The sequence below is a fragment of the Mustela nigripes genome, chromosome 3 (genome assembly GCF_022355385.1).
Source record: "Mustela nigripes isolate SB6536 chromosome 3, MUSNIG.SB6536, whole genome shotgun sequence".
Lineage (NCBI taxonomy): Eukaryota > Metazoa > Chordata > Mammalia > Carnivora > Mustelidae > Mustela > Mustela nigripes.
In genome coordinates, this window is record NC_081559.1 from 197,706,939 (window position 1) to 197,734,111 (window position 27,173).

The 27,173-nt window shown below is 47.9% G+C and overlaps 1 protein-coding gene across 3 annotated transcripts; it reads right to left on the reverse strand.

The window, feature by feature from the left end:
• Nucleotides 1-254: 254 nt before the first annotated feature.
• ZNF16 (zinc finger protein 16) lies at nucleotides 255-22,395 on the reverse strand. 3 transcript variants are annotated; one of them, XM_059395461.1, is made up of 3 exons: nucleotides 22,075-22,395; nucleotides 19,169-19,373; nucleotides 255-6,734 (listed from the first exon to the last, which is right to left on the reverse strand). In XM_059395461.1, the coding sequence occupies exons 2-3, from the start codon at nucleotides 19,362-19,364 to the stop codon at nucleotides 4,894-4,896; spliced, it is 2,037 nt and encodes a 678-aa protein (XP_059251444.1). In that variant the 5' UTR covers nucleotides 19,365-19,373; nucleotides 22,075-22,395; the 3' UTR covers nucleotides 255-4,893. The 3 variants fall into 3 exon arrangements, with proteins under 3 accessions (XP_059251444.1, XP_059251442.1, XP_059251445.1); XM_059395459.1 differs by having other exon boundaries at nucleotides 22,068-22,395; XM_059395462.1 differs by lacking the exon at nucleotides 22,075-22,395 and adding an exon at nucleotides 7,680-7,776 and having other exon boundaries at nucleotides 19,169-19,258.
• Nucleotides 22,396-27,173: the final 4,778 nt, after the last annotated feature.

Consider the following 27,173-nt stretch of genomic DNA (forward strand, 5'->3'; position numbering starts at 1 on the left):
ACCAGGTTTTAGTTTAGGAAGTTGAGGGGAACCCCTGGCTGGCTCAGTCAGTTAGGTGTCTGTCTTCAGCTCAGGTCACGATTCCAGGGTCCTGGGATCCAGTCCTTCATGAAACTCCCTGCTCAGTGGGGAGTCTGCTTCTTACTCTCCTTCTGCCTCTCCCCTTGATTGTGTGCTCTCTCTCAAATAAATAAATACATAAATAAATTCATTCTTTAAAAAACCCAGGAAATTGAAGGGAACTTTCAGAGAAGTCACAACACAGACGGATTTATTGATGTCCATAAACCAAAGAGCTGACTGGAAGGTATGGGGGCCAAAGAGTGCTTAATTTTTTGTTTTTTTCCTCTTTCTTTCTTTCTGAAGGCATGGAAAGTTTTGTTACTTACCTAATGGAAGTCTCTGAGGAGAGTAGGGAAGGCCTCTCACTGTCTGAAATGGCTTGAGAGGAGAGGCGAGAAAGGGCTACTGATTTAAGGGCTTTATGTGGTCAGTGGTATGGTGGGTGGGAGGATTGCCAAGCATACGCGAAGTCCTGTGTGGTTTGAATCTTCTGCTGGCGTCAAAGGAGGGAGCCCCCAGCCTTCTTATCAGCTTGTCCAGATGTGGGCATGGAGAATAAGGGGGGTGAGGTTCCAAAGCTGTCAGCAAGCATCATAAAATGGAACCAGATCATTCATTATAACTCATTTCTGGTATTTGATGACTGAAACACACCATATTTAATTGAATTAGTGCTTGTTTAAATAAGCTATCCAGCACTCTTGCAACCTGCAGCCTGAAGGTAGCAAGGAAGATGAAAATCCCACCGAATCCTTCTTCAAGAGCTCAGCATTGTGTTTCTGAGAAGTGACAAGAGTGCCTCAGCTACTAGAGGGGATGAGGGGGTCCTGGTGAGACCCTTGTACTGTGGTCTATGTATGGGTTGGGAGAACTATGACCTTGATTGGTATTTTGGGGACATCTACCTGTGAGGCAAGATTCTGAGAGTTCTTTGCCCTAAAAGGGGCAACTCTTAGGCAATGGCACAAGAGTTCGTAAAGATGTACAGATGGGGCCATTCATTAGCCAGACCATCCAGGGCTAAGATAATTGCCTGGAATGTGGCGAATTGTGCTGGTGTTTGGATCTGGTTATTAGGGATGTCCTGATTAAGAAATGAGGAACAGAAGCTCCCCACTGAACCCCATCACCTGTGATGATTGGCAGTGCTGCTTGTATAGTCTGTGAATCACCACTGCTTTTCACTTAGTTCATCTCAAGAGGCTCCCTAGGTAGTCAAAGGGTCCGAGGGGGCTGCCTTCCAACATCCTGGCATCTGGTAGGGACTGGGGACAGGAAAGCTGCCCCTTCTGCAGGTGGAATATACCAGAGAGCCCAGGTTTGGCTTTATACTGTACCAAGGTGGCCTTAGCAGTTGGAAGGCCTTCCAATAGCAGTGGTTGCTTTACAGGCTTAATTTGGTTTGAATTAATCTCTTGGCTGTGCTGGGGGTGTTCTTCCCTAGAACCCAGAGGATCAGGATCCTTGTTGTGGTGGTGGCCATATTCAAGGGTTCTAGTGAGCATCTGCTCTCTGGAGTGTGGGCCTGACTTGGCATGTCAGCTAATGCCTCCTTGCAAATGTGCTCCTTCTGAGTGGTGGACACAGATCTCACATAGGGTATGGTCTCTCCCCTGAGACAGAATCAGCTGCAGCCTTGGTCTCGTGTGCAGGTAGGTCTGGGATCAGACACACAACTCCGGGCCACTTTAAGCAGGGCTCCAATCCCACACTGCTGTCTCTAAACATCAAGTAGGTATCAAGTGATTTAAGACAGCTACATCTGTAAATGCAAACAAAGTCTCTGTTTGCAGTGCAGCATGCAGCACGTGTGGCATGGCTGAGTGCACACTGGCTTGCAGATGATGGCCAGGATAGTGAACCAAAGCAAGAGTGGGAGGAACCCTGGGGTGCCATCGTCTAGACATCTCGCTCACAGTGCCAACTCCAATCCTTACCATTCATTACCTGCAGGGGGATGCCCCACCACCCCAATTTGGTTCAGAGGTCAAGACTGACAATGCCACACATGCCACAAAGGCATGAGGTTTATTACTTGGATACCTGAGGTCAGCAGGGGAGGGATCCCAGGGAAGATCCAAAGTGGCTTGAGGGGCAATGGAAGGGCATTGGCCTGGAATTTTGCTTGTGGCTGGAAATGAGGTAGCAACACACCCATCACACCCCCTATCCGGCAGGGTTTGAAATCTGCTGGCACCAAGGCTTCTAAGACTTGTTGCCCAAGAACATTTCCAAGGACATCATGAAAGTCAAAAGAAATTGGAGTTGACAATTTGCTTTCCAGACATTCTTTGGAAACATGATATTCTAAAATTAAAATTCCTCAGGCTGAAGAGAGCAGGCCCCTAAATTTTGGTCAATTTTGCCCAGTCACTGGATAGGGACAAGGGTCCCATGGAGTTTGACATTCACTCCTCCTAGTGTCTAGGAGGAGTGTCTAGACTCTGGCCTCCCACAGCTATGCGTCAGCCCCAGGGCGTGTGCCAACAGTGTGGGCAAGAAAAGGGGCAAAAGGAGTTGTGGAGGGAGCAACACAGAGGACATGCTTGCCACTAGAGCCTCTTCACACAGCAATGACCTTGTTAAAAATGTCGCCAAAAGCCTTCAGCATCTCCCATTTCACCCAGCATAAAAGCCAAAGTCCTTGTCATGGCCATAAGGCCTTTCGTGTTAGGGCCCATTACCTCCCACACCATCTGCTTCTCCCTCTGCTCACCCAGCTCCTAGCCATACTGACCTGTTTCGATTCTTGAACACTCTAGGCCTGCTTCTGCTCAGGGCCTCTGTACAGGCATGATGAGGTAAATTCTTGTTTTTCCCAGTTCCTGCCCATTTTACTGTATGCTAACCCTACACACACCCAGAGTGTGGACACCGGGATTGCAACTTTAGTTAGTGATTTCCACCCTAAGCACCACCATGACCTGGGATCGTGGACTGCACTTCTCCTGGGTCGTTGTGCCCCCTTGCTTCCGGGATCTGCGTGTAATAAATCTTGCGAATTTAATTTCTTCATGTGACTGTACTGAGACTGTGTCTTCAATGACAAAGACCCCAGGGTTTTCATTTTCCCAAAGTGGGAGCTTGGATGCTGAGGGAGCTACCTGGTGGCTTGTGCCTTCTTCAGGAGGTCACATCTGCGAATTCCTAATTTACCACCCAATTCTGGCTTCCCAACAAGATCAGCTATTCTTGCAGTCACACCCCACCCACCATCTTCACTGGCCCTTCTCTCATTTGCTTCAAGTTATCTTGGTCAGCTATTTAAAGCAGAACCCCTCAAAACACCCAGACCCCATTTCCTGCTTTCCTTTCGCCTCATGATAATCATAATCATCCAGGCATTTTCTCTACCCACTGGAATGTGAAGTCTTCAAGGACAGGCATTTTTCTGTCTGGTTTCCCATGTCCCCAGCAAACGGCATGTAGTAAGCATCCCCCATGTATTTACTGGAAAAAAGGATGGAGTCCAGGCTGGACAAGGGGGAAAGTGAAGCCAGAGAGGGTTGCCTGAGCATGAGGAAGCATGAGGGTGAACAGATGGAGGTCTCCATGGGGTGGAAAGATGAGCAAGTGACTTGGCGGGTTAGCAGAGGAACGGTGTCAGTAAAACTGCAAATGTGGCACTTCTTGTCTAGGGTGTTTCCTTGGGAAGGTGGGGCTGAAGTGGAGGGGAGGAGATGAGCAGTGATGCACTCCTCTGATGGCTTCTAAGGGTAGGCAGCCCATTGTAGCCCAAGCCTGACCTGTGCACCCTTGAACCAACTCTCCCACACTTCCCTCTTCAAATCTCTCCCTCATTTGCAACTGATGGCTCTGCCTCTACTTTCTTGAAAGCACAAAAGCCAAGCCCCTACCTTCCTACCCTAACTGCAAACCTGACTACATCTGTCTGTTATGCCTTTCCTCCTGGAAAAACACAGGAGGTGCCTCTCTGTCCACCTACCCTTGGATACCTCCAAGTTGGGATGGTCTGGCTGGCATCAAGGTCCTCTCTGGTGGCAGATGTTTTGCTTCTGGGACAACTCCCACTGATCACTGAGAAGGGCATAGCTTTGGGGACTAAGGAGAGGTCAGTCCCCACCTACTAGGGGCAGACACAGGTGCTCCATAACTGGAGATGAGGGGGAATGGGAGAAAACTGAGCCTGGGAGCTTGTGAGAATAGGAAGGACATGGAGAGGGCAGGGCTCTGTGGGGCCAATGGCCAGGATCATAAGGCACAGGGACAGAGGGTGGTAAACAGCTGCTTGCATAACTGCACAGCAGCCCTGAGTTTGACTGTAAGAAAGCATGACCTCAGATCCTGCACAAAGGAAAGGCAGAAGGAATCTTGCATCTAGTGACTGCACAGGAGGGACAAGAAAGGGTGAGGAACTTGTAATGACTGCACACCACTTCTGGGGGAGGATGACTGTAGTCAGAGCAGAGAAACTCTTGACCTGATTTTATGTAAGAAGACTATCAATTATAACCATAGACAAAGAGTTCACTCTAATTACCAAAGAAAAGCATTCCTATGTTATTTAAAACCAAACGTTAGTTTACTTTTTTGGTTCTGTTTGATTATAGTAATAAACTCTATTTGTGAATATGACGCTTCTATCACCTTTCCCCTCCTAACAATTGTGGCAGTCTGATAACAAAATGTACAAGCAAAACAAACAAGAAACAAGAGGTCACAGGAAGCAGGAGTGCTGGCAGGGGAAGGAGGGTCTGGGCTTTGTGGACAGTGGGATGTGGGGGTAGAGGACAGCAAGTGCACCTGGCTTCAAGTCTGGGGGGAGGGTGAAGCTGGGACATGGGCAGAGGAGTTGGGAATGGAGCTGTTTCATTCCCTGGTGTGGATCAGCTGGTGTTTGACCAACTTGGACCGCTGGCTGAATGCTTTCCCACAAGCAGAGCAGTCATAGGGCTTCACACCAGTGTGGATCCTCTGGTGCTGGATCAGAACTGAACGCTGACTGAAGGCCTTCCCACACTCACTGCACTTATATGGCCTTTCACCAGTGTGGATTATCTGATGCTGAATAAGGTGTGAACTCTGGCTGAAGCCCTTACCACATTCGACACACGTGTATGGCTTCTCTCCAGTGTGAACTTTCTGGTGGTGTATGAGGTTTGAGCTTCGGTTGAAGGCTTTACCACACTGGTTACATTCATGGGGTTTCAATCCATTATGGATTCTCTGATGCTGAATCAGAGTTGAACTCTGGCTGAAGGTTTTTCCACATTCGGTACATTCGTAGGGTTTCTCTCCAGTGTGAACTCGCTGGTGAAGGATGAGGTTGGAGCTCCGGCCAAATGTTTTTCCACATTCGCGACACTCATAGGGCTTGTCACCCGTGTGTACACCCTGATGCTGAATGAGGGCTGAGCTGTGACTGAAGGCCTTCCCACAGATGCTACATTCGTACGGCTTCTCCCCTGTGTGGATTATCTGGTGCTTTCTGAGCACCGAGCTGTAACTAAAGGCTTTTCCACACACATTACATACATGAGGCTTTTCTCCAGTGTGAATTCTCCGATGCTGAATGAGGCTTGAACTCTGACTGAAGGCCTTCCCGCACTCACTGCACTTATAAGGTTTCTCTCCAGTGTGAACCCTGTGATGCTTAATGAGGTTGGAAACCCGGCTGAATGGTTTGCCACACTCACTACACTCATAAGGTCTCTCTCCAGTGTGAACCCTCTGATGCTTCCTCAGGTGTGAGCTCTGGCTGAATGCTTTCCCACACTCATTACACTGAAAAGGTTTCTCACCTGTGTGAATCCTGTGGTGCTTAATGAGATTTGAGCTCCGCCTAAAGGCCTTCCCGCATTCGTTGCACACGTACGGCTTCTCTCCAGAATGAATTCTTTGATGCTGGATGAGGTTTGAGCTCCGCCGAAAAGCCTTCCCACACTCACTGCATTCATAGGGCTTCTCACTCATGTGAGACTTCTGGTGCTTTTGAAGGCTTGAGTTCTGGCTGAAGCCTTTTCCACAATCACTGCATACATAAGGCTTCTCTCCACTGTGGTTAATCTGATGCCTAATGAGGTGTGAGTGCACACTGAAGGTTTTCCTGCACTCACTGCACTGATAGGGTTTTTCACTCACATGAGACCTTTGATGATTTTTAAGAAATGAGTTCTGGCTGAAGGATTTTCCACATTCACTGCATATGAAGGATTTCTGTCCAGTATGGGTTATCTGATGCTGAATAAGATCAGGGTTTCCCCTGAAGGTTTTCCCACAATCACTGCAAATGAGTGGGCTTTCGGCTATGTGAAGGCCCTCATGGCTACTTAAGTCCATACTGTGCTGGAAGCTGTGGCCACACATGTCATACAGATGTGGCGTCTCTTCTGTAGGAATTCCCTGAGACACTGTTGGGTTTGGGCTCAGACTGAGGCTTCTTACAAAGTCATCACAGCCCAGCTCTTTTTCTAAGGGGCTCCTAAGGAGCACTGCCACTGGTGTGAAGCCTCCCTCATGGTAGAGTGACTTCACCTGTCTGTCAGGAATTCCCCAATCTCCCTCCATTACATCATCACAGAATTCTCCAAGCTCAGGCGCCTGGGAAAAATCACTGGTATAGTTTTCTGATATTTCCACTTGTGATTCCAAATCCTCAGAAACTTCTTTCTTCTGAAGAAATTCCTTGCCCTTAGTGCTGGTGTCCCAATCTGAAATGACAAACAAAGCCACTTGGAGGGGAACAGGAAAATACTGATGACACATCCGGGAATGTGTGACCCACTGGGAGTGGCAGTCCCAAATCTCTCAAGGGGACGAGAGAGGGGGCTGGGACGGCTCTGAGGGGATGAGGCAGCAGGGCCCTTCAACCTACAAGACTGACGCTCACCCCCATGACCCACATCTCAGGAAATCACCTGCAGCTCCCTACTGCTTTAAGTACAACTCCAGATGCCCCTCAACGGGGCATCTCTGTCTCCCTCTCCCACTGCAGATCATCAGCAAGTCTACACCTCATGCTATACTGTTACTCACTGTAACTCTTTTGTCTTTCCCACAGTGTTTCTTGGGCCGGTATTTTTTTTAGCACCAACTAACAGCATTCAGACCTTGCTTCAGGAGTCACCAGTAGGGACAGGTGCGCTCTCTGCTGGCAGGTGCAGAAAGGGACTGTTCCTTTCAGAGAAGCAGGGTACTTCTGATTGCATGGCAGTGGGGACTTACCTAAAACACCAGATTCTGTCCTGTTCCACAGAGGCGGCTTCAGAGACTGTGCACTGTCCTACCAAACCTGCAATTCTGACAGTCGTAGCTGGACAACTTTGTGCAACTTTACAATGGTAAAGCTGCCGTGCCCACCATTCTGGTGGCAGAAATGTGCACAAGGTTCCTCAGCCATCACAAGGGCTCTGTCACCTCCCTTCTTCTCTCCCTCACATCTGAAGGAACAAGGAAACCCTCACTCCCCTGGATCACCCAGCTGAGCGCAGATCTTAAGTCTCTGTTTCAATCAAACACCCGGACCACTCTGTGGCTGTCTTTTCCTGCCTGGATGTTGACTAGCTTACCTGGCCTTCCACCCTCCCCTGCTGCCCACAGACATCCCCGTAACATCAGAGCACTCCAACATTCTCCCAGGCCCTTTCTTAACTCACCCTCACTGCTGCTCTTGTTCCCGGAGCAGGATGGATACATTCACCTTAGGATCTGCCGTGCTCGGAGCACTCCCCAGATGGTTCTCATGCTCCTTCACTTTTTTTTTTTTTTTAAAGATTTGTTCATTTTAGAGAGAAAGAGAGAGAATGAGCATGAGGAAGGGGGAGAGGGAGAAACTTAAGCAGACTCTGCATGGAGCTGGACCATGATCTGAGCCACAATTAAGAGTCGGATGCTGAAGTGACTGCACCACCTCCTCCTTCACTTCTGCGCGGTGTCTGTGCAAACATGATTCACTGGAGACAATCTCTGATCATTGCCCCTCCACTACTTCTGTACAGGGCTCCCTGATCGCTCCCTGACAGGGCCCCATATCCCAGGACTGGAGCGACCCCTCATCTGGCCACAGTCAGTGGTGCTGAGTAGGTGGGTGGACACCCTTCCCCATACTTCGTTGGGCTCACTGCCCTCTGAATGGCCCCTCAGTTCAGGCTGACACTGCATCGTCCCATCTGGAAGGTCTAGGATCTAACAGCATTCTGTGTCCCTGCCTCATCTGGACACTTCTACTCCCTCTGGAGCCACCAGAATGACCTCAATGCAGACCTGGCCTGGTTACACACTCAGCCTGTCTGCCTGCCATGCCCACACATCTGGAAGCCCCTGCACACTCCGTGCCCCCTGCATGGAGTTTGTGTCAGACTCTCTCCTATGAATTCAGCCACACAGGTGCTGTGCTTTACCCTCCTGCTGACCCTCAGAAAGGCCTATCATCACGTGCTGCACACGGGCTGACCATGTTCTTCTGAGTCTCAGAGCTCCCCAGCTCAGAAGCCCTGGGCCTGGGGGTGTCTAGGAAATGTCCACATAAGGCTAGGCTCCTAGGAGTAATGGGGGGAGGGCTCACTGAGGGCTGCAGGGACAGGGAGGTTGCTAAGGGAAACAACGGTCTGCACAGGTTGGTCCAAAGACCACCATGCCCCCCAGAGCCTGCAGCAACTGACCCAGGGATCCTCGCACCTGCCTCTGGCTGGATATGGAGTAGGGGCCAGAAGGGAATAACACATAGGAGTCAATGGAGCGTTCCCATAATTGGTCACAGGGTACCCATTTTAGGCTTTGTGGCTGTATGGTATTGGTTATATGGTCTGCTTTGTTACAACCCTGGAAAAACCTCAAACCATTCTTTGTTTGCAGGCCGTTAAACAAAAAACCAACAAAACCCCCCAACCAATCCCTGGTTAGCTGGATCTGGCCTGTGGGCCACAGTCTGCTGACCCTAAAATAAAATCACTAGTGTGGCTCAGGAGATGGTGGCAATGACTGGTTTTCAGTCCCACGCCACTGCTGACCTGGAACCTGTGGGTGAGGATGGTGAGAGGTCACTTTAGATTTATTAAATATGATGTAGTTCTCTGCAACTTTACAACCGTTGGAACAATGATGAAAGTTTCTCTTTTGAAAGGAAATGTAAAATTGGAAATGTGGTTTCCCTTCTCTCTCTCTCTCTCACACACACACACACACACACACACACACACACACACACAGTTGGGTTTAATGGGAGGTGCCTGGCTGGCTCCGTCAGTGGAGCATGTGACTCTTGATCCTGGGGTTGTAGATTTGGGCTCCATGTTGCCCATGTTGGTGCAGAGATTACTTAAAAATAAAATCTTTTAAAACAGCAAAAACTGGGTTTAAGGGCAAAGAAAGATTTGAAAACAAATGGAGCTTCTTGCACCATCCTCACTGCCCCCATGACTGGTCCCCACTGCAGAAAAGAGAGAGGATTCTGAGTCCATCTAGAACACAACAAATCCCTTAGTATTTCCTGAGAGAAAGCAGTCACTGCAGACCTTTATGATTAATGGCTTCTGGGTTTATGGGAAACAGTTTAGGTAAGAACCCAGGTCAAAGCCATGCTCATGGGAGTGCCACGCGGGCCTGTGGTGCACTGGCTGCTTCGGGAGGCACAGCAGTCATCTGACCTGGCACCTAACCCAGCCACCCGCAGCACCGAGGCCCAAGTGTCAGCACAAGCTCAGGTGGAGGCCCCACTAGTCTTCTGTCTCCTGAGTGGGTTTACACTTACTTTATTTACAGAGGCAAGATTTACAAACAAAATTGTTTAAAGCATTGAAGTGGCATTTACTACATTCACAATGTTGTGCCATGACACCTCTATCTAATTCCAAAACAGTGCCATCACTGCAAACTAGCCTCTTAACTCATCAGTTTGCATCTCTCCTCCTGGACTCTTGGCAATCTGCACTCTCCATTTATCTATTCCTGATATCTCATATAAACGGAATCATATCACATGGAACTTTTAGGTGTGGTTCTTTCACTTTCACTAATGTTTTTCCAAGTTCAGCCACATTGTAGCATCTATCACCGCTTCATGCTCCCCCTTTTTTTGGTCTGAGTAATATTCCATTGTATGGATATACTGTATTTTCCACTGATGGACATCTAGGCTGTTTTCTTTTGGCACTGTGAGTAGTGCTTTTATGATCACGATGTATAGGTCCATGTTTGAGTATCTGTCTTCAACTCTTCACATATTTATCTAGCACTGCTGGGTCCTATGGCAATGGTATGTTTAAACTTTTGAGGAATGGCCAAATTTTATTACACAGTGGCTGGACCACTTCACATTCCCACCAGCAATGTATGAGAGTTTCAATTTGTCTACACCCTTGACAACACTTGTGACATACTGAAGCATTACAGCCACTTCAGTGGGTGTGGTTATCTCCTTGTGGTTTTGATTTGCATTTCTCAAATGACTAATGAATTTAAGCATCTTTTCATGTACTTGTTGGCCATTTGCATATTTTCTTTCAAAAAGCATTTTTTAAAAGATTTTATTTATTTATTTATTTTACTTATTTGACAGAGAGAGATCACAAGTAGGTGGAGAGGCAGGCAGAGAGAGAGAGGAGGAAGCAGGCTCTCTGCTGAGCAGAGAGCCTGATGCGGGACTCGATCCCAGGACCCTGAGATCATGACCTGAGCCGGAGGCAGCGGCTTAACCCACTGAGCCACCCAGGCACCCTCAAAAAGCATTTATTTAAGTTCTTTGGCCATCTTAAATTGGGTTGTCTTTTTATTGTTGGTTTTTAAGGGTTCTTTATATATTCTGAATGCTAGACTCTTACCAGAAATACAATTTGCTAAGGCTTTTTCCCATTCTGTAGGATGTCTTTTTACTTTCTTGATAAAATCCTTTGATACCCAAAAGTTTTTAACTGTGATAAAGTCCATCTTACCTATTTTTTCCTCTTATTTCTAATGCTTTTGGTGTCAGAACTAAGAATCCACTGCCAAACCCAATGTTATGAAAATTTATCCCTGTTGTAAGACTTTTATGATTTCAGCTCTTTATTTAGGTTGTTGGGTCATTCTGAATTGTTTTCTGTATATGGTGTGAAGTAGGGGTCCCAGTTTATTCTTTTGCATGTGGATATCCACTTGTCCCAGCATCACCTGTTGAAAAATTATCTTTTCCTGCTGAATAGTCTTGACTTCAATTTTCAGATCAATTTGTCACAGATGTCTGGGTTTATTTCTAGACTCTCAATTCTATTCCATTGATCTGTGTGTACAGCTTTATGTCAGTACCAAATTGTTTTGATTATTAAAACTTTGTAGTAATTTCTGAAACTGGTGAGTATGAGTTCTCTTGTTTTTCCTTTTCAAGCTTTAACTGTTCGGGGCCTTTTGTAATTCTGTATAAATCTGAGGGCTTTTCAATTCCTGCAAAAAAAGCTGTTGGAATTTTGATATGGTTTGTATTGAATTTGCAGATTGCTCTGGATAGCACAGATACTGTAACCCAATTAAGTTCAGTCCATGGACTCAATGTCTATTTATGTATTTGTTAATTTCTTTTATCAAGGCTTTGCAATTCTCAGGAAACAAGTATTTCACTTCCTTGGTTAAATTTATTTGTAGGTTTTTTCTTTTTAAAAAGATTTTATTTATTTGAGAGAGAATGAGAGGAGATATGGGGGTGGGACAGAGGGAAAGGGAGCAGCAGACATCCCGCTGATGAGGGAGCCTGACTTGGGGCTTGGTCCTAGGACCCTGAGATCATGACCTCAGCCGAAGGCAGACGCCTAACCAACTGAGCCATCCAGGTGCCCCTATTTTTCCCTTTGATGATATTTAAATGAAGTTTTCTTAATTTCCTTTTCAGATTGGTCATTGTGGTATATAGAAACAATTGATTTTGTGTCTTGACTTGTACCCTGAAACTTGGCTGAATTCATTTATTACTTCTTATACCTTTTTAGTGGATTCTACTGGATATTCTATATATGGGATCACGTCTTATGCAAACAGAGATTGTTTTCCATCTTCCTTCTCACTTTGAATGTCTTATTTCTTCTTCTTTCCTGAGTGCTCTGGTTAAACTTCCAGTGCAGTGTTGGATAGCAGTAGTAAGACGGGCATACTTTCCTCATCGCTAGGGGAAAAGACTTTAATCTTTCACTATTGTGTATAATGCTAGCTGTGGGTTCTTTATGAATGCCCTTTATTATGTTAAGGAGGTTCCCTTGAGTTTTCCATGTTTTTCTTTCTCTCTTTTTTTAAATCACAAAGGGTGTTTGATTTTGTCAAATACTTTTCTGCATCAATTGAGATGATTATCATTTTCCTCCTTCATTCTATTATATGGTAAATGACACAGATTGGTTGATACCTTGAACTACCTTGGTATTCCTGGGTTACATCTATGGGGTACAATACTTTGTCTTTTTTTTTTTTTAAGATTTATTCATTTGACAGATAGAGATCACAAGTAGGCAGAGAGGCAGGCAGAGAGAGAGAGGGGGAAGCAGGCTCCCCGCTGAGCAGGGAGCCCGATGTGGGGGCTCAATCCCAGGACCCGAGATCATGACCTGAGCCAAAAGCAGAGGCTTAAACCACTGAGCCACCCAAGTGTCCCATAATACTTCATTCTTGAGTCACTTTGGTAATTTTTTTGTCTGTCTTTAGGAATTTCTCTTTCATGTAGTTTATCTAATCTGTCAGTACACAACTGTTAACAGTCTTCTCTTATACTCCTGTTCACTTTTTTAAGGATAGGTAGTAATGTCCACTTCTGATTTTTGTTATTTGTGTCTTCAAAGGTTTGTCTATGTTTAAAAACATATTTTATTTATTTATTTGACAGAGAGAAAGAGATCACAAGCAGACAGAGCAACAGGCAGAGAGAGAGGGGGAAGCAGGGCCTGATGCGGGGCTTGATCCCAGGACCCTAGGACCAAGACCTGAGCCGAGGGCAAAGGCTTAACCCACTGAGCCACCCAGGCACACCAAAGGTTTGTCAATTTTAATCTTTTCAAAAAACCAACTTTTGATTTTGTTAATTCTCTAATGTTTTCTATTTAAATCTTTTCTAATGTTTATTATTTCCTTCCTTCTGGCAGCTTTGGGTTTAGTTGACTCTTCTTTTCATACTTCCTTAAGTTAGACGTAAAGTTAGGTTACTGACTTAAGATCTTTCTTCCTTTTATTTTTTAAAAATATTTTATTTATTTGACAGAGAGAGAGAGAGAGAGAGAGAGATCACAAGTAGGCAGAGAGGCAGGCAGAGGGAGAGGGGGAATCAGGCTCCCCGCTGAGCAGAGAGCAGAGAGCCCAATGCGGAGCTCGATCCCAGGATCCCAAGATCATGACCTGAGCTGAAGGCAGAGGCTTAACCCACTGAGTCACCCAGGTGCCCTGCTTTTTTTCTCTTTTTTTAAAAGATTTTATTTATTTGACAGAGAGAGACACAGCAAGAGAGGGAACACAATCAGGGCGAGTGGGAGAGGGAGAAGCAAGCTTCCCGCTGAGCAGGGAGCCCGATGCGGGGTTCGATCCCAGGACCCTGGGATCCTGACCTGAGCTGAAGGCAGAAGCCTAACAACTGAGCCACCTGAGCACCCCAGATCTTTCTTCCTTTTACCTTCTGGCACAGGCCTCGTGGCGTATTTTGTCATTTGTCTGCAGGTGTTTTCTAATTACCCTTTTAATTTTTTCCTGACTCACGGATTAAGAATATATTGTTTTATTTCTATGTATTTGTAAAATTTTCAATTTTCCTGCTGTTATTGATTAGAGATAATAAGTTACACAATTTCAGCTGTTTTTATTATGAAGATTTGTTTTGTGGCTTAACATAAGGTCTATTTTGGAGAATGACTAGGTACACCTGAAAAGACTATGTGCTTCTTTGAGGAAGTGTATGTATGTACACACCTATGAGATCTAATTGATTATTTACTTTTGTCCAAGTTCTCAATTTCATTACTGATCTTCTGTTGAGATGTTCTATCCATTTTTAGAAGTGAGGTACTGAAGTCTCCAAGTATTACTGTGTAATTATTTACTCCTCCCTTCAAATGTCTATGTGTTCCATATATATATATTTTTTTTTTAAAGATTTTTTTTTTTTTTTTTATCTGACAGAGATCACAAGTAGGCAGAGAGGCAAGCAGAGAGAGAGGAGGAAGCAGGCTCCCTGCAGAGCAGAGCGCCTGATGTGGGGCTCGATCCCAGGACCCTGGGATCATGACCTGAGCCGAAGGCAGAAGCTGAACCCACTGAGCCACCCAGGTACCCCAGTGTTCCATATATTTTGGGGTTCTCTTTTGGCATGTAGATGTTTGTAGCTTATACCCTCTTGCTGAATTCTTTTACCCACACATAATGTACTTCTTTTCTCATTACAGTTTCTACCTCATTTATTTTTTCTGGTGTTACAGTAGAGTCGCCCCAGCTCTTTTGGTTACTATTTATTTGCAGGTGGTATATTTTATCACCTTTTACTTTTAAGCTTATTTGTGTCTTTGGATCTAAAGTAAGCCTCTGGAGACAGTATATAGTTGGACGGTGCTTTTTTACCCACTGTGTTAATGTCTGCCTTTGGAGAGTTTAAACCTTTTATAATTAATAATTGGTAAGGAAGGATTTACTTCATTTTGCTACTAGTTTTTGGTATCTTTTACCATTTTTGTCCCTCATTTACTTTTTTTTTTTAAAGACTTTATTTATTTATTTATTTGACAGACAGAGATCACAAGCAGGCAGAAAGGCAGGCAGAGAGAGAGGGGGAAGCAGGCTCCCTGCCAAGCAGAGAGCCCAATGTGGGGCTCGATCCCAGGACCCTGAGAGCATGACCTGAGCCGAAGGCAGAGGCTCAACCCACTGAGCCACCCAGGTGCCCCCCTCATTTACTTTAATAATGTCTTCTTTTATGTTATTTTTTGTAGGGTACCATCTTGATTTTCTTCTTTCTTCCTTTCATGGATATTTTAAAGATATTTTCTTAAAATATAATGGGGATTACAATTAACATCCTAATACCCTAAAACAATATACATTGTGAAATGATTACCATCATAAGGTTAGTTAACACACTCATCACCTTATATAGTCTTTTCTTTTTTTTTTTCAGTAATGTCTACACCCAACATGGAGCTCAACTCATGACCCCAAGACCAAGAGTGGTATGTTCTAACAACTCAATCAGCAAGATACCCCCTTCTTTTGATGGTAGGAACTTTTAAGTTCTACTTTCTTAGCAATTTTCAAACATATAGTATAGCATTGTTAGCTCCAGTCACCACGCTATACATTACAACCACAGAATGAAACCTTCGAGTTTGAACTGATAACAACTTAGCCAAAACAGCATAAAAAAATATTGCTCTCACACACCTCTGTTCCCCACTTCATGTTGTCACAAATGTATCTTCATATGTTATGACATAATTTTTAATTATTTTTATGAATTTGTCTTTTAAATCATTTAGGAAATAAAAAGCGGAGTTATAAACCAAAAACACAGTATTACTAGCTTTCACAGTTAACAATGCAGTTACCCGTTACTAGAGACTTTTATTCGTTTATATGGCTTTCAGTTCCTACCTAGTGTCCCTTCATCTTAACCTGCAGGACTTTAGCATTTCTAAAAAGGGCAGTAATAATGGTAATAAATGGAAAGAGTGGTAATAAATGTCCTTAGGGGCACCTGGGTGGATCAGTCAGTTAATCATCTTCCTCTGCCTAAGGTCATGATCTCAGGCTCCCTGTTCAGCAGGGAGTCTGCTTCTCCCTCTCCCTCTGCCCCCACCCTGCTTGTGCACATGTTCTCCCTCTCTGTCAAATAAAAAAAAATCTTAAAAAAAAAATCCTGAGCTTTTATTTATCTCAAAATATCTGGGAACATCATTTTGACGGGTAATTTTGCCAAATAAAGAATTCTTGGCTGACAGTTTTTTCTCTCACAGCACTCTGTCATCCCACTGCCTTCTGGACTCCATGGGTTCTGATGAGAAACTGGCTGCTAATCTAATTCAGGACCCTTATATGAGATGGGGTGCTTCTTTTTGTTTTCGAGAGTCTGTCTTTGACAATTTGATTATAATGAGTCTTGATGTGAATCTCTTTGAATTTATTCTAGTTGGAGTTAAGCTTTTTGTGTAGAGTATAGATACATGTCTTTTTATCAAATTTAAGATGTTTGGGCCATTGTTTCTTCAAATATTCTTTCTACCTCTTTCTCTCTCTCTCTCTTCTGTATATCTTGGTTTGAGTGATGCTATCCCACAGGTCTGTTAAACCCTGTTCACTTTTCTTTAACCTTTATTCTTCCTGCTTCTGAGACAGAATAATTTCAATTGTTCTATCTTCAAATATGCCTGCTCAAAGCAGCTGTTGTATCCCTCTAGTGAATTCATTACAATTATTACACCTTTCAACTCTAGAATTTGCATATAGTTCTTTAAAAAAAAAAGATTTTATTAGCTGAGAAAGAGAGAAAGCACAAGTTGGGGGTGAGGAAGGGAGAGGGAGAAAGACACCCCCCCACTGAGCAGGGAGCCTGATGTGGGACTCGATCCCAGGACCCCAAGATCATGGCCCGAGCTGACGGCAGACGGTTAGTCAACTGAGCCACCCAGGAGCCCTGTTCTAGTTCAAATCTGTAATTATATAGTATAAATTATATATTTATAATTGTTTAAGTTTAAAATCTCTTAATATTCTCATTTTGTTTGTACAATGTTTTCCTGGTTTCTTTTAGCTCTTTGAGCACATTTAAGAAAGTTGGTTTACAGTCTGTCAAATATCTGCTTTTTTAGGGACACTTTCTGCCAATTAATTTTTTCCCTTTGAATGGGCCAGTCCTTATTTTCCTTTTTCTTTGTATTCGTGGTAATTTTTTGTTAAAAACTGGACATTTAAATATTTACTGCAGTAACTGTAAGTCAGTCTCTCCTCCTCCAGGCTTTGCTGTTATTGATTGTTGAATGCTACAATCATTTGTTCATTTAGTGAGTTTCCAATTAAGTTTTGCAAACTAAAGCTACTCTGTCACGTGGGGTCACTGAGGTCTTTCTTTAGCTTGTATTCAGCTAGTGTTTTGACAGAGATTTCCTTGAATACTAACAGTAAAAGAAAAGTAATACACCTCTCCAGTGTATGTGCTGGGGTACTCCTTTAACACTATATGTACCTATTGTAGCTTCCTGCTTTTCCTGGCTTAGAGATGAGCCAGACAGGAAGTTATGATCTTCAGAGGTTTTTTCTGAGCATATATCCTGTCTGGGGCATGGATGCAGTTTTCTAAATCCCCTGATATACAAGGACGCTTTTGAATGGCCTCGCTTCCCCAGCTTTCCGTCCTAGGGTTTCGGTGGCTGACTGTACGATTAACTGATGTCCCAGGCAGTTGTGGGGTTTTAGTTCCCCTACAATGTTTTTGAACCCAGGGCTTTTGTGCCCCAAGTTCTGAGTATGGCGAAACAGACAAGCACTTGGCATCAATCCTTTATCCAACCCCACACAGGTCAGGACAAACGGTAATTTTTGAGTTAAGAACGTCTTTGCTGCCTTTGGAGCCAGGGGCCATGACATACATACATTCCAGTGTGTTCCCCACACTGGGAACAGAGGCCGCTCCCTTTAACTGCTATTGAGCCAGGGAGTGTTTGGGGCAAGGGCAGGTGAAAACACCACACAGCTTTCCTGCCACTTTTAAGTGGCCTTTTCCTGATTTACCATTTACCTGGTTGTTGTAAACCTCTTTTCTAGATTTAGATTCTTGACAAAGGTGGTGCTGGTACTTTCTGCTTGATTTTTGTTTTGTTGTCTTTTGATGTTTTTGTGGGGGACTGGGTATTTGGAACTATGTGCTCCACCATTTCGTTCCACAGTGGCTTTTTAAATAGGAGTTACCATCAGCCTGGTGGTGTTTTTGTTGTTGTTCTTTTCATTTTTACTGGGATAGGGCCAGTCCTCCCTCACCATTCTCAGCCCAGCGTCCTGTGAGCCGCTCGGTTCACATTCCGCCTCTGCCTGGGGGCAGTCAGCAGGCCTCTCTCTCAGAGCCCCTTCTTAGGACTTCACCACGTCTCTCACCTCCTAACTCTCTTGCTCCAACATACCCAGGACTGCCTTGTACCACCTCTGCCTGTTGGGGGAGGTCATCAAGAGGATGTGACCTCTGGTGGACTCCTGAGCTGGATGCAGGTGACCGGAGGCTCCTCATCCTCTTCCCGGTCCTTGAACGTACATTCTGCTTGCCTTCCCTGCATCCAGCAGGTGCCCAAGGACACAGCGCCGAGACAGTGATGATATGCTGTGACCCTCTAGACAGCATGTGTGATTAACCCTGGGTAAGGCCACATACCAACTTTTACGATGCGGCAGGTGGGTGCTGGGATCTATCACAGCCGCCTACGATGAGCCTCTTCAAGAAGTTCCCCTGCTTATTAAACTGTCACGTACCAGCCTGGGTGGCCTGCCTTGTTCTTCAGTCTGTCTTTCCCTTCCATATACAGAGGCCAGTTTAAGTTAAACCTGGGAAGTCCATGAGGTTTGCAAACCAACACTGCCATCAGCCCAACCTTCCCTGGACACAGAGTCTGACTGGGGTATTCTGCCCAGATGTCCTGAGGATGACCATAGGTCCCATGTAGTGAAGAGTGTCCCCTTGTAAAACAGCCCCCATCAAATCCCAGTAAGGAAAACTAACACTGAGTCACTATCCTTATCACTGCTAAGGGGTCCACAGAAAAGGCAGGCTAGTTGGGGGGTCTTCAGGAAAGGCCTCTCTACAGTTCTGAAGTGGATGGGACTGGCAAGGCAGTGTGAATGCAGCCAGAAGGGAGTAGGATCAAGGCCTGAATTAGGGTTGTACCCTAAATGCAGGGGACTACCACCAGCCTGGTAGCTGGGCTGCAGGGCTCAGCTGGCAACCATCGTTGTCACACCCCTCTATGCCAGGTGGGGGAACACAGTGTCCTGCCCACACCCCGAGAGAGCCTGGGGCCAGGCCAAATTCCTCTCTGATCTCTAGCCTTGGCCCTCAAGTCCATGGGACACCCCATCCCTAATCATGACATGGTTGCCTCCTGGGGCAAAACAGAGGGTGACATGGCCAAAGTCCCTCCAGAATAAGGGCAACCAGTGCGGAACCTGCTCCCAGTACCTGGCTGCTGATGGTGAGGGGGGGTGGTTCCTGGCTCAGTGTAGCCAAAGCAGTGGGGATCACGGAGCGCCGATCCAGCGTGGGTCACAACGGGTGCATCACTCACACAGGCCTGGGCTGCAGGGATCCAAGGGGATGGTCCAGGAACTGAGGGCTCCATTTCGGCCTTTTCAGATCGAGCTCTGAGGCTGGGCATGGCTGGGACCTGGAGACCAGCAAGGGTACAGGTGAGTGTATAGAAGAGGTCGCTCTGGGGAGCCATACTCCTACCAGGCAGGGGTCTCTTCCATCCCCATAGCCTCAGACCTGATGCAGACCTGGTGCTAGGTCTCAGGGAAGGGGGAAGATGCTGACCTCAGGGCAGGGTGAGCACAGTGTCCTATGGGCACCCCTAGAAGGGCCCCAGGCTGCCAGGAGAGGAGAACAGCCCCATAGAGCCCTCACCCATGGTGGGCCCACCCCTCATTTCTGACATTCCTGAAGGTGGACCATCAGGTCCATTCAAGGCAGAGCAGCAACTCCAGGAGTTGGGCAGCAGGGGCAGCCTTGCTTCAGATGGGCACATGGCGTCACCACTGTGTCTGAGTTGTGCCCTCCTGGCTGCATCACAGTGAGGTCTCCACCATCCTAAGCTGTCTTCCCACTGCATCAGTGGCTCCCTCCCAGGCTCCTCCTTCTCTCTCTCTTCACGTTGGTACACCAGGGCTCACTCTGAACCTACACCAGCGTCCTCAGTTAAGGAAGGCGTCAACACCCTTGTCCTGTGAAGATTCCCAGGGCTCACTTCCAGCTCTAAATGCTCCTTCTGAGGGGATACATGATACTGATACATGACAGCATCCCCATACGGAGGAAATTAGTGATTTCCCCCAACCCTCCCACTGCCTGGTCTCTGCAAATGCCCTGCTCAGTGGCCCACCCCTATTGTGGCAATACCCTGTGGCTCCTTACTCACACTGCACCACTGACAGGTTCTCATCACCCTTCCGTCTCGTCAGGGTGGAGAAGACAAGTAAGGAAATGCTGGCAGAAGTGCACAGTGGACTCTGCCTTCCTGCTGGGTAAGATGTAGTATAAGCCCAGACAGTCGTTCTGTTTTTTGTAATGCAAGTGCCTGAATTAAGCTCTGATGCTGAAGCACCTGCTGCAAACAGGCATCCATTTCGAAGATGGAATAAGTGCCAGCCACTGGCCTAGACAAAAAGCCAGGGCGCCTCCCCTGACTGAGCCTCCATTGTTTCTGAAATCTTGGTTGATTCCGATTACTGGCCACTTGTTATTTTTCTCCTCCTGCGCTTTAAATTTCCACTCTTACGTTTTACTTTATTTTTTAAAAGTATCTTACTTACTCATTTGAGAAAAGAGAGTGTAGTGCACCAGTGTGGGGGAGGGGCAGAGGGAGAGGGAGAAGCAAACTCACCGCTGAGCAGGGAGCTTGACTTAGGGCTCAATCCCAGGACCCTGACATCATGAACTGGGTCTGAAGTCAGATATTTAAGCAACTGCCAGGTGCCCCTGCACTCTCAGGTTTTAAATTCATCAATAAAAAAGGAGCCTACGAAACCGCAGGTCTCCGCCCTTGACCTCAATAAAAGCAGACATCCAGGCCAGTGCACCTCTCTGTCATTACCAGCAACCTCACCGTGTGGGCCCGGGTGTGTTAATCTGCAGGTCCTGTAAGTACTAAACCTTTATTTTTTGGAAAATTTCCTAGCGGTTGTTGCTGAAGGGCATTCTGCAATCATCGCAAGAACCACACGGGTTGGTCCAAGCAAATCACTGGTCTTTGACAGGCCGAGACCATCTGGAAACGGGCAGCCAGGAGGAGCCGCACCCTGGGGCAGGCCGGCATTTAACCAGGCCCAGGGCAATGCCTGGTTAAAAAGGTAGGACACGAGGCAAAGGTACTCAGAGGCAGGGTCACTGGGGTGCAGACTATCCGAGGCCACGGCTGCCGGACAGTGAGGCACCCGCCACGTTTCTGTACCAGGACAGACACAGGTGCTCAGGGGAACAGCGCAGACAAGAGTCACAGCAGGGAGAGCACGGACTGAAGGCGCCGGCCACGGAGCAGCGGACCGGAGCAGATGCTGCTTCTGTGGGGGGACCGTCCCTCTCCCTCTCCCAAGGGGAGTCTGTCATTTACAATATCCATTCACTTTATTTAAAAATTCGTGAAATTATTACCGCTGTCACTGAATGGGGTGACATGCTCAAGATTCAAAGGCAAAAAAGGACTGATGGTGAAACACTGCCAGCCGGCTTCTCTGCTCCGCTTCCCAGGTGCTCACGTAGCTCCAGAGCAACCTACGCTCGTTTCACACCTTGTTCTGCTCACCGGTGTACGCGGGATCGCGCCCAGGGAGGGCACAGGCTGAAGCTGCGGGAACAGAATGCCCGCCAACACCGCCGTGCCCATCCCGATCCCTGGAAGCCGCGGGTACGGCCCGCTGCCCAGCAAAGAGCCCTGGCGAGCGGATGAGCTCACGACCGGAGCCCCTGCGACTCCGGGACGCAAGGTCCCTGCGCAAGGGCGGGCGCCGCAGCGACTGCGCACAGGCAGCACGACGACCTCAGGGACCGGACTCGGCCAGCGGGCCTGGGAGCAAATTCTCCGGCTCGGAGCTCGCCCGGGCGCTCAGCAGCGACGACCGGCAGCCCCAGCCGCCGCCGGCCCCGGGAAAGACCGCCGCGGCTCCCCTCTCAGCCCCTCCCGCAGCGGGAGGAAGGAGCCCTCCCCGGCCCGCGAGCCTCGCCGCCACCTGGACGGGACTGGGCCACCGGGGCCTCCAGGCCGGGCGGCCGGCTCGCCTCGCACGCAGCCCGGCCCAGTCCGCCGTTCGCCCCGAGTCCCGGGGCCCCTCCTCCACCCCAACCGCCGGCGCCAGGCCGCACTCACCGCGCACCTGCCCCGCCGCCCCGCGGTCCCGCGGCCGCGCTCCAGGGCGAGTCAGGCTCCGCCGTCCCGGGCACGTCCCGACGGTGGCCCTCGCGCCCGCTCCGGAGGCGCCCTCCGAGGCCCCCTACCCCGCCCCGGCCGAGCAGCGCCCGCCCCTCGGCCCGGGACGTCCTGCCTAGACCGCCGGAGGCCGGCACCCGCCACGGGGGCATCGGCGACCCGCCGCAGCGCCGGACGCAACGTGCGGGCTTCCCCTTCGCGAGCGCCGCCCCTCCCGGGACCGCTCCGCGCCGCGCGCAACGCCCAGGACCGCCGCGGCGCGGCCCCGACCCGGGCCCCGGAAATCCCTCCCCCGACTTCCGGGCCAGCGTGGCCGCTCTAGGCGGCGGAGGCCCGGCGACTTGGTGCTCTAGCGCCGCTCTAGGCGGCGGAGGCCCGGCGACTTGGTGCTCTAGCGCCGCTCTAGCGGCGGCCAGAGCGCGCTGCGGCCTGGGCGCGAAGAGGCGGGCGTGAGAAGCGGCGGGAAGCGAGGTCGGCCGCGGCGGTGGGACGCGGGGCCGAGTTCCCGGAATCCGAGCCCGCGGCAGCTTGATGGAGGCCGGAGGGCGCACGGGGCCGAACGGAGCCCCCGGTGCTAAGTGGGTCGGCGGACCGGTGGACACACTCGGGTTCCCTCGCGATCACGCGCGTTTCGGGGGCGGCTCAGGCACGTGCGCGGAGCGGGTCCCGCACTTGGGCGCGAAGGACACGCGCGTCTGGGGCGCTGCGGGGCTCAGGCGTCTGCCCGCCCGTCTGCCTGCTTGCGACCTGTGTCTGTCCAAGAAACCAGTCAAAAATCGTAAAGAAAAGATTCTCTTTAAAAAAAGGATAAGTGTGTGTGTGTGTTTTAAAGATTTTATTTATTTATTGGACAGACAGAGATCACAGCAGACAGAGAGGCAGGCAGAGAGACGGGGAGGCAGGCTCCCTGCGGAGCAGAGCCCGACGCGGGGCTCGATCCCAGGACCTGGGGATGATGACCTGAGCCGAGGGCAGCGGCTTAACCCACTGAGCCCCCAGGCGCCCCAAGAATAAGTGTTTTAAGATGCATTCGACAGGGAAGATTATCAAAGTTAGAAATATGTAACAAAGGGCGCCTGGGTGGCTCAGTGGGTTAAGCCACTGCCTTCGGCTCAGGTCATGATCTCAGCGTCCTGGGATCGAGTCCCGCATCGGGCTCTCTGCTCAGCAGGGAGCCTGCTTCCTCCTCTCTCTCTACCTGCCTCTCCATCTACTTGTGATTTCTCTCTGTCAAATAAATAAATAAAATCTTTTAAAAAAAAAAATATGTAACAAAAATTGGCAAAAACCCAAGTATTGGAATTTATGAAATGCTGTGTACATGACCTGTTGGTAATGACCGGCGTGGCTGGAGGACGGCCGACCGGGAAGCAGCGGGAGCGAAGCCCTTCCTGCTCACACCTGTGGGGCCCCGTAGAGAGCGTGAAATAAATAAAAGTCACTGAATATTTTTCAGAGAAAAATATATAGTGTATTCACAAAATAAAGGAAAGTTTCAACTTTTACTGTTTGCAGGCGCTGCATGGCTCTCAGGGCAGCTGTCCTTTAACGCTGATCAGAGTCACCAGAACCAGTTTCTGCCCCAAACACATTAGGTGTCGGTGAGCAAGGGGCAGGCGGGCTAGGTCGGCAGAAATGGGGGGGGGGGGCTGTGTGATCAGCCTCACCCCAAATCCCCGAAATGCTGAGGCATAAAGACAGCAGAGGGGAGGGATGTAATCAGCCCTCCTGGTTTGTCGTAATCACCGGAGAAGAGACATTCAAAGGAGAAGTAGTCATGGTGCTATCATGGTGACGTCAAGAAGTTTGAAGCTCCCTGGCCAGTTTTCTATAAAAGACCATACAAGTACCCCTGTGGCAGCCCATTCGGGACCCCTCTCACTCTAGAGAAATTTCTGTTCTCACCCTCACCTTAATACACAGTGACTTCACCCCTCCGTGCAGGATTCATCCTTGGCTCCTTGAGACAAGAACCCTGCAACCCCGCAGCACCTGCTTCATTCATGAATAAGGTAAAAGGGAACATTCCACACATAAAGAGAAGAGTAAAAGAAACCAAAATCTCCCTGGTTCCCTTGAGGTTAAGCTCCTACAGCTCTGCATGTACTAAAAGCTTAAGATAACACTGTAACTCTCTGAAATGTCTTCTAATTTGTAAGTTCTTATGTTAAAAAAAAAAGTATATAACCTGCACCAGATGTTCCTCTCCCAACCAGCACTCTCTTCATTGGTTTTTGTTGTCATTTCATTTCTATTTTTTTATTTTGTTAAGAATTTTATTTATTTATTTGAGAGAGAGAGAGAGAGCATGAGCTCTCTCATGGGTCAGAGGGAGAAGCAGATTCCCTGCCAAGCAGGGAGCCTGATGAGGGGTCCCAGGACTCCAGGATCATCATCTGAGCCGAAGGCAGTCGCCCAACCAACTAAGCCACCCAGGTGCCACTGTTGTCATTGTTTTAAGTAGACCCCATTCCCGGTGTGGAAGAGAGTGTTCTCTTCTTTTTGAATATTTTGTATTGGGGTGGGTGTCCGAACTTGGGCTCAAACAAAACTCTCATTAAGAGACTCTAAAAGTTGTATTAGTATTGCATCAATAGCATAAATATATTGCCTTAAATACTTTTTTGTTATTGAAGAAGACAAAAGGGTGATCTTCAGAAGTTAAGAAAAGGAAAAATGCATTTCTTTGTACCAGCAATAATCAATAAGATAATGTAAGAAAAAATGAAATGTACTCCATGACAGCAACAGAAACTAAAAAACACTGGGTAATTAATTAAGAGCACTCAAGACTTCTCTGGAGAAGACTCTGAAACTCTAGTAAAGGACACAGAAGATGATCTTAGTAAATGGACAGATATTTCTTGCTTTTGGATTAGGCAACTTGATGTTTCTTTTTTTAAAAAAATATTTTATTTATTTATTTTGACAGAAACACACTGAGAGAGGGAACACAAGCAGGGGGAGTGGAAGAGGGAGAAGCAGACTCCCCACTTAGCAGGGAGCCTGATGTGGGGCTCGATCCCAGGACTCCGGAATCATGACCTGAGCCGAAGGCAGACTCTGAATGACTGAGCCACCCGGGCACCCCACAGCTTAACTTTTCAAAGATGTAATCCCCCCCCCCCCACCAAATCAACCTAAAAAGGGAAGGGGAAGATGTCCTATTACTATGGAGAGAAGAACTGACTGACAGCAGAAGAGATTGGTGTCAGACTTGCGGAGGTAGAAATCCAACAGATGATAAATGTGGCATAACAATCAAGGGCAAAAGAGTAGGTTCTTTAGTAGAAGCATTGAGAGCGTGAGTTCCCGCGAAGAGAAAAACAGAACAGATCTTTCCTTAACAATGCACACAATGGTAGCCTCTAAACGAACCAAAGACCTGAAAGGAACAGAAATGAGACTCGCAAGAAAAATACACAGGACAGCTTGTTGAGAGATGCTCTGCTGATCAGAGAACGGCGAACTAGAGTCAGTGAGATGCTAACACTTCACGCTGGGGGGCTGGAGAAGTTAGAAGCCTGGATATCACTAGTGTTAGCATTTGAGGTTAAATATTTTTCTCTCATGTGAAATCACAAATTTGTATGGCTGGTACCCCAGGCAGTGATCAGGGACCTGAGTCCCCTCCCCCAAATGAGGATGCTCTACCTGGTGACTTGAAGGAGAGAAGGAGAATGGATAAGAGGGTAATGAGCTGTGTCTGCCACAGTCTTTACATATGGTTACCTGCCGTACCACGATGCAGCCTGTGGTCAAGAGGAAGACCCCAAAGTCCTGTCCAGTCCCAAATGCTGCTCAGCCCAGTCACTCTGGACATGGTACCGCCTCTGCATCAGGTCCTGTCACTGCGGGGCAGCTCACGTGCCCACACATACTCAACCCACAATGTGGAGAAGGAGGAGAATGGGAAACAGTATTCATTCATAGTAACATTCAACTCTGCTTGGCAGTGCCCAACGGTACGTCTGACCTGTGGTTATTTAAATAAACTGTGTGGCATTTGAATGCAAAGTTTTCACACACCTGTAAGCAAGCTTTGCTGTCCTCTCTGTGTAGGGTCTGCAGAATCCTCACATGGGCACTTCTGCATGAATGCTGGAGACCCTCTCCCTGGCAGGGAAGGGAGCTCTGGAGCAGCACCCTGGTACCCAGACTCAGCGCTGGGAGGAGCTCTCTAGGTCTCATCAGGTCTGACTTGGCTCTCTGAGGAGTGGAGTGTCCTTGTTCATAATCTGGATGCCCATCTGCAAAGGAATGTGGGAGGCTGCCCTAGCTTCTGCCGCCTGACTTTGCAGGGGCTTCCTGATTGATAGCTAAGTCCCTGGCTCAGCTTTTCACATACACACTTCCACTCAGCTCCACATGCTGACGTGACAGAAACACAGCCCCATCTAGTCATGGGTTTACGTCTGAGGACTCTTTTATTTGTTGGCCTCTGTGTGGTCACCATCCTTCTCTCTCTCTCTCTCTCTCCAGCACAGGGTGACTACCTTGAGGCCACCAGCACTGCCATATATCCTTCAAGTATTTATAGAATAACCTTCCACAAGTGAAACACAGGGCTGCTCTCTATGGGGTGGGTTGCCTTCATGTCTGTTGGATCTGGGTGGTCACAAGGGCTTTGTGCTTAGAAGGGCTAACACTTGGTTTAATGCTGGATTGACCCCTGTCATATGGCTAAGAACTCTGAGTATTTGAGAGGGATGTGGGTCACAGACTTGGCTGTCTCTTCAGACCCTTTCTTTCTTAAAGCTTCTTGTGGGGTTCAGAAGAGGCTGGCATTTTCAGCCTTGTGGGGCCTTCTTATCAGAGTCATAGATCACAGGCCACAGGTAGAGGGAAACCCCTTGTCCAGCTGTCATGTCCTCCATCTGCCTTCCTCTAGCTCAAGTCTCTCTAGGTGGGCTTTGCTTAAAGTGGCAAGAAATAACCAACACTTGCCAATGTTCTGAACTATTTTCAACCGCTTCCTCTAGGGCTATAGTTTTAGTCACATGCAGTCTACTCCTAACACATCACAAGCAAGAGCCACACCAAATG

What these genes read in the sequence shown, in the direction of transcription:
- ZNF16 (XM_059395461.1), bottom strand. Translation starts at nt 19,364, where the DNA reads ATGCCCAGCCTCAGAGCTCGATCTGAAAAGGCCGAAATGGAGCCCTCA. An exon ending in CCCTCACCATCAGCAGCCAG is followed by an intron (nt 6,735 to 19,168) that starts GTACTGGGAGCA and finishes TTGTCATTTCAG; the next exon opens with ATTGGGACACCAGCACTAAG.